The following is a 14,498-nucleotide window of genomic DNA, read 5'->3' as shown; positions in this document are numbered from 1 at the left end:
AAGATGTGTCCTGAATGGACAAACAAAATCTGCATAATTATTTCTGAGCCCTCTTTCATCTGAAGCTTAAACAATAAGAAGAGGATAAAAGGATTTTTCAAGTGTGAGGCCCCTGACTGCTCAATAATCAGACGCCTCCTGCACACCTCAAAACTGGCAGCTGAAAAATAGTCTATGTTTGCAGCATCACTTGCATGAAATTGTATTATTTAAGGAGGGAAATAATATTTATATTCAACACTTGACCAAGATGAATTTTCATAATGTGTTGTCATCCCCCCGCCTAAAAAAACAAAGTGCTGTAAACCTTATAAAACAAAAGTAGAGGGCTCAGTCTGCGGAACTCTTGACCGGGAGAACGCGCGGTGGCGGCTTTGCATCCCTTCCTCTACTTTGCGTGCAGTGACTATGGGAGACATTGAGAAGGGCAAGAAGATCTTTGTTCAGAAGTGTTTGCAGTGCCACACAGTTGAGAAGGGAGGCAAGCACAAGACTGGCCCTAACCTGCATGGTCTTTTTGCCCGAAAGACTGGTCAGGCCGATGGTTTCTCTTACACAGAAGCCAACAAAAGCAAAAGTATCACCTGGGGAGAAGATACACTGATGGTTTACTTGGAAAACCCCAAGAAGTATATTCCAGGAACCAAGATGATATTTGCTGGCATTAAGAAGAAGGGGGAGAGGGCAGATTTAATAGCATACCTTAAGGGAGTCCACTTCTAACTAATGGCTTCTGCTGCCTTATTTATTTCACCATACAAATGGAAATGACTCTCTGATGAGATTAAACTTTCTATTTTTACATGCATTATATTGTAACAACTTCAAAAAGCCTTCTCGTCAACCAGAGAACTTTTGATCATGGATGGTTCTTAAGATGTGTACTTGTTCTTGTATTATAATTTATAGAATTGTGAAATCAGGCTCGAATGGGTGCAGTCAGGGTGACTGTAATGTTTCCTGATCATGTAATTAAAAATAAAATAAAAAAGTTGACAAACTGCGAACGATATACAAACCACCATGCCATTTAAAGCTATCTTCAAAAGGTAAGTGAACTTTTTAGAAAAACTGTAACAAGTTATTCTTGCAATAACTATCAGACCCGCTGATACAAAAATAATTGTCATGCGGATCTTAAACTAACTTACTAGTACAGAAGTGGAATGGAATTTAATTACAGTTGTTTTCAAGAAAATATGGTAATGCTGAAACACTGTCATATATGCTATCTATGAATGATCTAACTGCAAAACGTTACATTGGAAGCTGTCCAATACTCAACAGAAGGTCAGCCTGTTTTATCAGATAAATGGGTAATTTATCTGATGATAGTCAGATGGTATAATAAATATTCACAAAAAGTCACATGCATCATCACAACCAACCATATTAAACTGCAGTGTGTGGAAATGTAGCCAGCAAGTCCCAGACTTGTATATGTAAGAGGTTCCGTATGAATTAGCTGTTGTTTTTTCAAGTTCCACTCAACTACCCTGGGCTGCTCCCTTGTTATTCAATGAACTTACCCAAGCTCTTAATTTCATTACCCAATCCACTGCTTTTCATTTCTGCCTGGAGGGTGGAAAAATATGTAACTTATGGTCAATTCACACATTGTACTGGACTTCTTCAGGAAAAATGTAGCCTGAAAGCACCAACGCAGTGATCCTGCTCAAAGACAGACTGTAAATCGAAAACTTAAGAAATAATCTGTTCACAAGTGTTACCTTTGTGATGCCTAGGCAGGGGCATAGCTAGCTGTTCTGGTACCCAGAGTGCCGGGAGCGGAGCGAGCCGGCCACAGGGGCAGGGCAATCCGCCCAGGGGGGGGGGGGGCGCCATGGCAATCCACCCACGGAGTCTGCCTGGTGGATGCAAGCCCCATGCTGCCGTTTTGGGCAGCTCAGGGGCCTGAGCCACCGCTTCACTCCCAGGAGAGACGCGTGGCCCGGGCGCACTGCAGGCCAGTCCCATGGTAAGTGCCGCCCCCATGGTGTGCAATTTTGTCACCCCCTCAGGGATGACACATGGGACAGGATGCGCACACATGGGACAGGATGCGCCTATGCCCCTGTGCCTATGTTGATTTTTATCTTTTATTTCACGTTACAGTATATTATGGAATGGAACCACCACCACATTTGTAAAAGGAGCAAGGAAATTTCACAAGTTACACTAGAAACATATCTAGTAGTATATGAAGAAGTGTGCATGCACACGAAAGCTCATACCAATGACAAACTTAGTTGGCCTCTAAGGTGCTACTGGAAGGAAATTTTTAATTTTGTTTCGACTACAGTAGACCAACAAAGCTATCTAACTGTAACTAGAACTAGAAACATAGTTTAGCCTGGAATGTATTACTTGTTACTGTTGTTCATATGCCAGTGCAGTGTAGAGGTCAGACTAGGGTTCAAATCTCTACTCAGCCCTGAAGTTCAGTGGTCGACTTTGGACCAGTACCTCTGCCTCTCAACCAGGGGCACAAAGAGTGGAGGTGTCTTCAGTCCCCTCAATATTTTGTAGTGGGGTGCTCAGCCCCCCTCCCCCTATTGAGGGCCTAGCATAGAGCCTCCATCCGAAATGCCGCTTCCGAAGCATGCCAGGTCGCCAGTGGTGCCACAAGGACTGCCAGGCTGCTGGCTGGCCATTAGGCTGCTTGTTGTCAGCCTAGCAGGCCTGCCAGCAGCCTGCCAAGCTTCACAACACTGGCAGCGGCAAGGGCGTACCCACCATGCGGCAAGTTAGGGCAGCTGCCCTACTCTAGAAGCAGGGCTGGTGGGCAGAGGCGGAACACAGCCCGGCGGAGCGCGAGTTCGCCATTCCCGCCGCACCGCGCCGCACCCTCCCTCCAGCTCCCCGGCACGCCCTCAGGCAAGGCCAAGCGCGGCGGGGAACCAGGGAGCGCGGTGCGGTGGGCGGGAGGGAGGGGCACAGCCCGGCGGAGCGCGAATTCGCTGTTCCCGCCCACTTTGTGGCCCCTCCCCTTCCGTGCCTTGGCCCCTCCCCTTGCCCCCCCTAGTTTTGATCCTGGGTACGCCCATGGGCAGCGGCCTGGCAGGACTCATGGCAGCGGCCTGGCAGGCTGGGGGGGGGGGGGCTCACCACGGCAGGAGGTGGTGGCAGGAACGTCGGGCCTGCCAGGTGGAGAAAGAGCCCAGCCAGTGAAGGTCAGGGTGGTTCAGCCGCTGCGGTAGCTCTTCTTCCCTTACTTCCAGGCCGACCTGAAGTACTTGCTGAACGTGATGCGCCATGGCTCTACAGGCCACAGGGCAGGATTTACGCCACGCTGGAGGGGCTTTGTGAAGCTGGGGCAAAAGTGTCGGCAAAGGGCAGGTTCACACCTACCGGCTGGTGGACAGGAGGAGCGCCGGCTTCCAGAAGCACGTCGGTGTTGGCAGTCTAGCAAGCAGGCCAGCAGCGTGGCAGGCCTTGCGCAATGTGGCGGCCGTGGCTTGGCAGTCCTCGCGGCGGGAGGCGGCAGCAGCCTGCCAGGTCTCGCCGCAGCACTCCTCGGTGGCAGAGCGGGCAGAGAAAGATCTCAGCTGGTGAAGGCAAGGCAGAGCCACATGGTCTGGCAGATGCGGCAGGGAGGCAAGTGTCAGGGTTGTGTGGCAGTAGTGGACTGAGGTGGGTTGTGGTGGTGAGCAGTGGGGCCCCACAGGGCGGTGGTGGCAACAGTGGTCTGAGCAGATTGGGGGGGCATGGCGTGATGGAGGGGTGACAGTATGTGCATGTGATGTCACAGGCAGGGGTGCCAAAAGGAATAAAATATTGGGGGCCAGGTAAGCCCCGCCCCACATCATTGATCACGTGCACACCATTCGAATGGCAACGCCCATGAACTTTGGGGGAAGGCAGATACTTTATGGGGCGGGAACCTTGGCTCCTACGCAGGCGCGCAAACTGGCACCTCTGCTCCCGGCGTATCGTGAGGCGAGAGGAGGGCGGCGGTCCTCTCGCTTTTCGCGCCGCCGCCTCGGGCGAAGGGGCGGAGTCGACGCTGGCGGCCGCAGCTCATCGCCTTATGCAAGGACTGAGCGAGTGAGGGGGGACGACTACGAAGGAGGCGCGCGCAACAGCCTTTCCACGCCTTCGCCGGCGGCGCTTTCCTGGGACGGCCGGGAGAAGTCGCTGCCGCTCCCTCAAGTCCGCTGAGGGAACAAGGACCCTCCGCTTCCTAAGGGGCAGCAGCAGGTGCGGGGCCCGAAGCCCCTTCAAAAGGAGAGCCGCTGCGTCTTCATCTCCTTCGAGCGGCGTCCTGCCCGCTCTCTTCCCGCGCCCTCCCTCCGCTCCCGGCTCCTTTACGAGGCTTCCCGGGCGCCTCGGGGGATTGGCTCCTCCCCGCTCCCTTGGCAAGGCGGAGGCAGGCAGGCAGCGTGCGCTTGTTTGTCCGCCTGTTTGGTCTCCCGAAAAAAAGACTCTTCCAGTCCGCGCGTCGTCGTCGTTTTTTGTTTGTTGTTTTTTTGCCCCGGCCGCCGAGCTCATGTTTCCCTCTTGGGCGACGGCGGTGGCGGCCGGTCTCGTCTCCTTGCACTTCCTCCAGAAGCTCTTCTTCCCTTACTTCTGGGCGGACCTGAAGTACTTGCTGAAAGTGGCGCGCTATGGCTTGAGGGTCGAGGTCTACAGGCTGCGCGGCAGCGTTTCCACCGCGCTTGAGCGCTTCGGGAAGCTGGCCCGCCGGCAGCCCGACAAGCCGTTCCTCATCTACGAGGACCAGGTGCACACCTACCGGGAGGTGGACCGGAGGAGCAACCAGGTGGCGCGGCTTTTCCTCGAGGAAGGGGCGCTGGCGAGGGGCGACACCGTGGCTCTGCTCATGAGCAACGAGCCCGACTTCATCCACGCGTGGTTTGGGCTGGCCAAGCTGGGCTGCGTGGTGGCTTTCCTCAACTTCAACGTCCGCGCCAGGTCCCTCCTGCACTGCATCGCCAGCTGCGCGCCCAAGATGCTGGTGGTGGGAGCAGGTAAAGTACGCGCCTGGTCAGTGTTCGAAACTCCCCCTTTGTTTTTAGGCGCCTTTGGTGACAGGGAATTTCCTTAGCGAGAGCAGTTTCTGGAAGCAGTACTGCGCCTGAGATTTGGGCTTAAAAATGCAGAGTGGAAGGAGAGGAGGAGCTTTTTCTGCCTCCCCACTTTCAGCTGCTCTCTGAAGACTGGCGAAGTGACCCTCTGTTTGCAGGCTGTGAAGGAGTTGCTCACAAATTTATGGACAGCTGCATGAATCATTATAGCTAGGAAGTGGAAGGGGAAAGTAGAATATAAAATGGAAGGATTTATAAAGAGATGTGGAATATAGATAAATTAACATGTGCTATTAAGGTAAGACTGGGAATATTCAGGAGAAGTGATTTTGAGGAGATATGGAGGGTGTTTTGTAGAATTTGTACTGTTAAAATGGAAAGGGGTCAAACCATCGCAAGAGGTGTTGAAATTTGGGGAGGGTGGATAGTTACAATGGAATGGCCTTGGTGGTGGTGTGCACATTTTTATTCTTATTTATGATTATTACATTGTCAAAATAAAATTAAAAAATTAAAAACAAAAACAAGAGACCCTCTGAAGAATATTAGGAGGGTGGGATCAACCATGTGAAAAATGAACAAAATAGATTATCTGCGGTTCATTCATTTTCAGCTTTGTATTCTTGTTCTTAAAAAAGTGCGTCTAGACATTCCGTTGTTGCGCCCATAACCTAAGTTTAAGGCGCCATTTATCGTAGCTCCTAGCTTCCATATCTGTTTCTAACATTGCACCTGATAATTTGCATATTGCCCACCACTTTATCCTAGTGCATTTCATTCTCCCTCCTCAACATGCCCTATAGTTTATTCCTTCTCATGGGTGTAGCTAAAGGGGGCAGGGGCATAGCTGCCAAGTTTTCCCTTTTCTCGCGAGGAAGCCTATTCAGCATAAGGGAAAATCCCTTAAAAAAGGGGATAACTTGGCAGCTATGCAGGGGGCAGCTGCCCCTCTCCCCCGATCAAGTAAAACAAGAGAAATACTGTACTTAATTAACTGACCAATCACATCAGTTCTGCCACCCCTAACAAAAATTCTGGCTACACCCATGTTGATTCTGGAGAAGGGGGTGGGGTTTATGTCAACCAGGGATGCCCACTTGAATAAAATATGGGGGGCAGTTAGGCTCTGCCCCATATAATCACATGACATGCTGTATGCACGCCATATAAATGGCAATGTCTGTCAAATATGGGGGGGGGGGAACAAATGAATCTCAGCCTCTAGGAATTAGTTCCTATGATACCAACTCAGGTTGCATGCAGATCAGTGATTGCATATTTGAATACTTCTTAGAGTAGAAAGCTCTGTGAGCATAGAAAATTGTTTGATCGGGTAAAGCCTTCTCCTTGATAGTCTAGTTTTGCATATGTGTGGAGACTGTATGTTACATACACACATGCCCACATGAGAGCCTTGAAGCAGGTTTGGCACTATTCTGAATATATAAACTGATAGTGGCAGGTGAAGGTGTTCTAATTGTAATCACAAGGACAAGGTGCTTTAGCAACAAAGAGGTCCCATGTTTTGCTAGAAGTTGCATACAGCATGCACAGCAATTTTCTTCATATCTTAAGGGTTTGGGGCAGATTCTCAACATTACTTGGTCTCAGTTATGCTTTAGCAGCCAATTTAGAAGTCTTGAATGAGTGAGTGAATGAATCTTTATTTGCATCAGGCATCAGCCATAGCAACAAAACAGCAATGCAATATACAAAGAACAGAAATAAAAAGTTGATTATATAAAACACACTTTAGAGTCCTGAATCAGCAGTCAAATAGTGGACCTTATTCTGATTGCCCCAGCTAAAAACCTTGCAACCTTTGCTGTTGTCTGCTCCTCTTGATCTGCCAGGAGGACACTGTGGCAGTGGTTGGGCGACCCGGAATGGACAATAAGAGAGGGGTGATAATCTCATTCCTCAAGTCTTTATAAAGAGTGCAAGCCAGAAGGGCATGCGCCACTGATTCGGTACTGCCATCTCCACGGGGACATAAACGTTTTTCATGTGGAATCTGTAGGAATTGATTATTCTTATATGTCTTGTTTAATACCGGCATGAGCCAACAAGTGGTAGTTTATTCTATTTGTTATGGCTCCAATTTGGAAAGCTATATTCAGCTAACCTGGTGCGCTAGCAGGAGCCAGCCCAAGGATTCCTGCTAGTACAATGGGAATTGCACCCTCTCATGTTCCCTGCATCCCATCCCCAGATCTGCTCTAAAGAGTCTGGGGAAAAACCCAGAACAGATTTTAGGGGCATACAGAGGGAAGACAGAGGATATGCTTCCATCCCTCAAGGAAACTCCCTGCACAGTTGGAACCTTAGCACTACCTTGAATATAAGCCAGAGGCTTAACATAAAATACATGTTAAGTCAGCAAATGTATCTTTGGCAATTCCAAACCTGGGTTTGCTAATGTAATGCGGATGAAGAGGGGCATTTATAGAGGTGAAACTGCTGGGTAAAATAGTAGAATTGGGAGGCACTGTGGACATAGACTCATTTGTTTGTTTGTTTAGTCGTTTAGTCTTGTCCGACTCGTTGTGACCCCATGGACCAGAGCACGTCAGGCACTCCTGTCTTCCACTGCCTCCCGCAGTTTGATCAGACTCATGTTGGTGGCTTTGAACACTGTCCAACCATCTCGTCCTCTGTCGTCCCCTTCTCCTTGTGCCCTCAATCTTTCCCAACATCAGGGTCTTTTCCAGGGAGTCTTCTCTTCGCATGAGGTGGCCAAAGTTTTGGAGACTCAGCTTCACGATCTGTCCTTCCAGTGAGCACTCAGGGCTGATTTCCTTAAGAATGGATAGGTTTGATCTTCTTGCAGTCTATGGGACTCTCAAGAGTCTCCTCCAGCACCATAATTCAAAAGCATTAATTCTTCGGCGATCAGCCTTCTTTATGGTCAAGCTCTCACTTCCATACATCACTACTGGGAAAACCATAGCTTTAACTATATGGACCTTTGTCGGCAAAGTGATGTCTCTGCTTTTTAAGAGTCATAGAATCATAGAATTGTAGAGCTGAAAGAACCCAAAGGGTCTTCTAGTCCAACCCCCTGCAATGCAGAAATCTCTCTCTCTTTAATGTAATCGAACCTCCCCTGCTCAATGCTGTAAAAAGGTAAAGGTAAAGGACCCCGGATGGTTAAGTCCAGTCAAAGGCAACTATGGTTTGTGCCACTTATCTCGCTTCAGACCGAGGGAGCTGTCCACAGATAGCTTTCTAAACCCCAGCATAACTAAACCCCTTCTAGCACAATGGGACACTGTGATGAGTGCCAGAGTGCACAGAAACACTGTTTACCTTCCCGCTGCAACGGTACCTATTTATCTACTTGCACTGGTGTGCTTTTGAACTGCTAGGTTGGCAGAAGCTGGGACAGAGCTATGGGAGCTCACTACCGTCATGCAGAATTAAACTGCCGACCTTCCGAACAGCAAACCCATGAGGCTCAGTCGGTTGGATCTGCTTAAATACCTCTCATGAAGGAGAGAGAATACTTCCTGAGGCAGCCTGTTCTACTGATGAACAGCTCTTAGTGTTAGGAAGCTTCTCCTGATGTTTAGCTATAATCTGCTTTTATACAATTTCCACCCACTGAGTCTAGTCCTGTTCTCTGGAACAGCAGGGAACAAATTTGCTTCATCTTCCGTATGACCACCTTTAAGATACAGTCATACCTCAGGTTGCATACGCTGTGGGTTGCGTTCTTTCGGGATGCGTATTCCGCGGACCCGGAAGTGTTTACTTCTGGGTTCCGCCGCATGTACAGAAGCTTTCTGCGCGTTTCGCCCGTGCGCAGAAGCGCTTTATTGGCACTTTGTGCACGCGCTTTATCACCTCTCTGGATACATATTTTCAGGGTGCAAATGGCACCCCGGAACGGATCAGGTACATATCCACAGGTACCACTGTATTTGAAGACAGCAGTTACGCTCCCTATGCATGGTTGCATGGACAGCAGAATGCAGAGGATGGTGCCTTATAGTGTCAACTATCCCCACATGCATGCAACTGTTAACCCCTCTACATGGTGATTTTTACTTAATTTTATGATGCTCTTTGATTTGATTTGTTTATCAGTTATGATTTATAATGTTATCGTCTGCTACTCTGGAACTCTTGTGAGAAGGGCAGACTACAAATAAAGAATAAATAAACTCTTCCAAGGTGCTATAAAAGTTTGGGTGTCCTAATTATCTGCCATCACCCAACCTCTTAAAGAAAGTTTCCTAGAAGGTTTGCAGACTCCCAACATTCTTTCCTTCAAATATGAAAGCCTCTCCCTGATGCAGAATTACCAAGTGGGAAAGAATACAGTGATCAATAAGGATCTTGATTATTGAAAACAGTATGTGCTGATTTCCACTGACAGGCATAAGTATTTGAGAATTACTTATTATTATTCATTAAATTTGCATACCACACTTCATCGGAAGATCCTAGGGCGGTTCACAACAGAAAAAACAAACTAAGAATTCAAAATACAGAATAAAACAAAAACAAACCAATAAACCCCTCCCACGAATACATTTAAAAAGCCATAGAACAGGCATCCCCAAACTGCGGCCCTCCAGATGTTTTGGCCTACAACTCCCATGATCCCTAGCTAGCAGGGCCAGTGGTTGGGGAAGATGGGAATTGTAGTCCAAAACATCTGGAGGGCCAAAGTTTGGGGATGCCTGCCATAGAATGTTAATCAGCCAAATGCCTGGTTGAAGAAAAACTTTTTCACCTGTTGCCTAACGACTTGTAATGAAGGCACCAGGCGAGCCTCCTTGGGGAGAGCATTCCACAAACAGGGAGCTACCACAGAAAAGACCTGTTCTTGTGTTGCTGCCCTCCTGACCTCAGATGGAATGGAAGATGACAAAGGGCCTCAGATGATGATTGCAGGGTCCAGGTTGGTTCATATGAGAAGAGGTTGTCCTTGGGGCATTGTGGTCCTGAGCATGTATAACATGTTTTCCTGAAATAGCTGATATATATAGGCATATACATATGGATTATCACATACTGGTACAAGACACATGAATAACATAATTTTTAAATCCAACTTTAGTTGATGCTAAAGATTTCTGTAAAATGTCACTAGTAAAAACTCTGGAAGATTTATTGTATTTCAAGAATACTGATCATTGCCTCTTTGACCACTTAACACAAGACTAAAGATGGTCTTGCATGGTGGTTAATTCCTTGTGAACATTGTACAAATTCCATATGTCATTTGTTGCATATGGTAAATAGACTTGTGTCTTGTTTTGTCGTGCTCACATGGAGGATGACGCTCTGTTCTATGAGATAGTTTTTAAGAACAAGAGCCAAGTATGGAGACAATGTGTGCATTTTTAAAAATCACTAGATAATTCAATTTGTTTTGTAAGGAACAGTTCTGTAAATATTGTTGAATCTCCACAAAAATTACTGAATTGACTTTTATAGGATCACTGTGAGACTGTACTCTAAAAAATTATGCTGAAACTGAAGTAGAAATGAATGACATCTGGAGTTGTACTTGGATTGTTTATTCTTTTAGCATGTTTCAGTTTAATATTTTGCTTCAAAAGTCTTTCTTCTGAAAGTTCTATTAGCCTACATATTACCAGATGAATGCAGCTGTCTTCAATTAAAGATTGATGGGAGTAAGTTCTTGCATTGATGAAATTCATTCTGAAAAAAGTAAGGAGAAACTAATGTGTGTTTAGAATCGGGGGGAAATGGATTTTATTCAACAAAATTAACTTGCTTTGAAAAGTACTGTACTTTAGGAAGTGATGTAAGATGATATGGAAACATAATCACTAGGCATCATTGAAATGCTATTCTATCAAGAGAATGGGAGCAGCTGCAATCTGCCAATTCTTTATGAACTCTATGTACTTCCAGCAGGTTTTGATACTGTTGATCGTGGTATCCTCCTGGGCATAGCTGCCAAGTCCTCCCTTTTTTTAAGGGAAATTCCCTTATGCTGAATAGGCTTCCTCGTGAGAAAAGGGAAAACTTGGCAGCTATGCTCCTGGGATGTCACTGAGTCACAGGATGAGTGCCCCATTTTATGGTGGGTTCAGTTCTGCTTATAGGATTGATTCCAGAAAATGTTTTTGGGTGACTGTGCCTTGACCCTCTGTGGTGTGCCATAGGACATGCTTTTGTCCCCAGTACTATCTAATGTCCATATGAAGTCACTGGAGGTGTCATTAGGAGCTATGGGCCAAGATGTCACTGGTATACTGACGGTGGCAATCTCTATTTCTCTGTAACATCTGAATCTGGAGGGACAATATGTTCTTAATAAACTGTCACTTAATCCTGACAAGATAGTGGCCGTGTCTGGAAACCGAATTGTGTACCAGTTCTAGATCGGGTTGTATTCCATATGAAGGAGCAGGTGTGTGATTTGGGGCTTCTTCTAGTTTCATTGTTTTCATTAGAAGCCCAGGTGGCCTCAGTGGCTCAAAGCACCCATTACCAGCTTGGGTTGGTGTTCTATCTAAAACCAGTTTTATCCACTGAGAGCTTTGCACAGATGGCCCATACATTGGTAACCTCCCAACTAGACTACAGTAATGTGCTGTATATGGGGCTACCCTTGCATCTGGTTTGCAAGTTACAGCCAGTTGAAAATGCTAGAGTGCTTAGTGGAACACCCAGCTGTATAGGTACAGTACTGTGTCAGTTTTGAAAGATGTGGCACATCTTAATTGGACATTAAGGCAAGTTCAGGGTTTTGTTGTTAACATTTAAAGCCCAAACCAGTTGGGACAAGGATACCTAGCAAACCACCTCTCCCAGTACAAATCGAGCTTATACAGTCATACATAGCTGTCAAGTTTTCCCTTTTCTCGCGAGGAAGCCTATTCAGCATAAGGGAACTGGGCCATTCCGTGAAAAATGAGCCTGATTAAAAAAAAATTATTTCTAAAATATACTTATTTTACTTATAGTTTCATTAACTAAACATATTAAAGTTCAATATTCCAAAGGAAAAAAGAATTTGAAATTATTTTTTTCATGAGAAATTTGAGCTTGAAGTTTCAGTATCGCTTTTCTGATTGTGTAGCTTAATTTTGTTCATTTAGGTTGGCATTATTTTCTAAAGATAAACAAAAATTGTGGTTGTCATTGTTGGTATATTATTAAAATGAAGAACTTTGTCTACACATTGGACTTGAAAATTTTTAAATAGGTAAGTTATTTCTATTTTATTTTTATTATTGAATGGGATGCTGTTTCAGTGTCCCACCCGTGACAGCAAAAGGTACAAAAGTTTATTTTGTGATAAAACTAATTTATAGGTTATGTTTGTTTTATTGTGGGAGTATGTATTAGAGTATAACACACCTATCAATAATAAAAATGCAGTTAATTAATGTAAACACCATGAAATTTTAATAATTCTTTTTCTGTCCCACCCGTGACAGTTTTCAACTTGTTTTACTGTTGTAGCTTGAGTTAGTGATTTCAGCAAGTGATTTCAGCTCTCTGCAGACAGGAGACAGATTCCTCATGTAACAATTCTTTATTCTGGCAAACAAGACTGAGGGACTGAGGAGAGGGGAACTAGCTAGAAAGGGATACATTTTGGAGGGAACAATCTCAAGCAATCACAAAGCTGCCTTTTGGTGGAAACCAATAAGACTAAGGAGCCAAATGCAGCTGCTTGAATGAACCAATAGTAGCTGTTCCTTCTGGAACATAAAGGCAGTTACCGTTACTTTACCCTAATGCGAATACATACAGTAATACAGATAATATAACCTTTGAATCAATACACAAAATGGGAAAGACTACATCTGCAGAACGTATGAGAAAGCTGCGTGAAAAACTAAAACAAGATAAAAACAAATGTGAAAGCTTCAAAGAAAAGGAGAGGGTCAGAGATAAGAAGAGGCGAGAAAAGATGAAGTTGGTAAAGAATTTGTCTGCAAAATCACTTATGGAATACAGACGGAAAGAAACTGAGCGCAAAAGAAAGTACAGACAAAAGATAAAAGAAAAAGAATCTAGGCCAATTGGCGACACTACTATTCCAGAGATTGGGTCATTTAAATGCCCACAATTTCTTGGAAAGGCTGTTACCAAAGTTAAAAGAGTGTTGCCATTAAGTCCACGGAAAAGAATAGCCGTGTTACGAAAGCTTGTGTATGAGAGTTCACCTCAAGCGCCAAAAACACTATTTGATAAAAGCCCTAAACAGAACACCAAAAGTTCTATTATTTCACAAGATAATATCTCAAAGGTCCATGAGTTTTATAATTCAGATGATATTAGCAGGCAGGCACCAGGAATTAAGGATGTCAAATCTATTAAAGATCCAACAAGTGGAAAAAGAATCAAAATCCAAAAGCGGCATATGAATATGACAGTCCAAGAGGCCTATGCCTTATTTAAGATTGATAACCCAACAGTTGAAATCAGCAAATCAAAATTTTATGAACTGAGGCCTAAAAATATTGACTTAGCTTCTCAAATGCCACACAATGTTTGCGTTTGCAAATACCACGCTAATTTCAATTTCCTAATTGAAGCCATAAGTAGGAAAGACATTTTTTTCCCTTCCACACATTCTGATCTTTTGAGCCTTACTTGTTGTGATTTGGAAAATGAAAAATGCATGAATGGTGAATGCAAAAAGTGTGTACTTAATTTGCACACCCTAATTGATGAAGACTTAAACATGTCGTCTGAGATTTTCTGGAAGCAATGGAAAGATGACTGTTCTAGCCGGCCTAAGGTTTTTGAAGCAAAAGGAACCATAGAAGAAGCTGTCAATGAGCTACAAAATCAATTTAGTAAATTTAAGAAGCACTTCTTTGTAAAGCGATTACAAGCTAAAGCTTTCAAAAATATGAAGGACACAGTAGCTGATGATGAGGTGATTCTTCAAGTGGATTTTGCTGAAAACTATTTGGCAACATCGCAAGATGAAATCCAAAGTGCACACTGGACCCACAACCAAATCACAGTATTTACTGGTTGCGCTTGGACTCAAGGCAAAGTACGTTCTTTTGCCATGGTTTCGGATCACTTAACCCACGACAAATACTCAGTATATGCATGCCTAAAAGCCATAATTGAAGAACTTAAGAAAGAATTTAACAGACTGACAAAGGTCAAAATCTTTTCTGACGGGTGTGCTGGTCAGTTCAAAAATAAGTACACACTGTCCAATCTGTGTTTTATGCCTGAAGACTTTGGTGTTGATGGGGAATGGGTTTTTTTTGCTACATCCCACGGCAAGGGTGCCGTGGATGGGATTGGTGGATTAACTAAGCAAGCAGTTTGGAATGCAGTGAAACAAAGGAGAGTAGTAATCAATTCAGTCTCAGATTTTGTTAAATGTGCTGAAAAAGCAGTACCAAGAGTGAAGTTTGTCCTTTTAACACCTACTGATATCAGTGCAAATATGGCGATGCTAGATGAGCGCTGGACTTTGGTGAGGAAGATTCCAAACGTGCAGTCCAA

General features: G+C 45.0%; 2 protein-coding genes across 2 annotated transcripts in view; both read left to right on the top strand.

The window, feature by feature from the left end:
* Positions 1-332: 332 nt before the first annotated feature.
* On the top strand, positions 333-978 carry LOC118076837 (cytochrome c, somatic-like). Its single transcript, XM_035099959.2, has one exon. The coding sequence runs from the start codon at positions 409-411 to the stop codon at positions 721-723; it is 315 nt and encodes a 104-aa protein (XP_034955850.2). The 5' UTR covers positions 333-408; the 3' UTR covers positions 724-978.
* A 2,967-nt stretch (positions 979-3,945) lies between these two features.
* The window catches only part of SLC27A6 (solute carrier family 27 member 6), a 46,029-nt gene continuing 35,476 nt past the window's right edge, over positions 3,946-14,498 (top strand). Inside the window, exon 1 of the mRNA XM_035100003.2 lies at positions 3,946-4,970. Coding sequence (XP_034955894.1) covers positions 4,490-4,970 — 481 coding nt within the window. The 5' untranslated portion in view covers positions 3,946-4,489. The remainder of the gene's footprint in view (positions 4,971-14,498) is intronic.

The sequence above is a fragment of the Zootoca vivipara genome, chromosome 11 (assembly GCF_963506605.1).
Source record: "Zootoca vivipara chromosome 11, rZooViv1.1, whole genome shotgun sequence".
NCBI lineage: Eukaryota > Metazoa > Chordata > Lepidosauria > Squamata > Lacertidae > Zootoca > Zootoca vivipara.
Note: the sequence above shows the minus strand (reverse complement) of the source record. Positions and strands in the feature narration are given on the sequence as shown.

What these genes read in the sequence shown, in the direction of transcription:
- LOC118076837 (XM_035099959.2), top strand. Translation starts at nt 409, where the DNA reads ATGGGAGACATTGAGAAGGGCAAGAAGATCTTTGTTCAGAAGTGTTTG.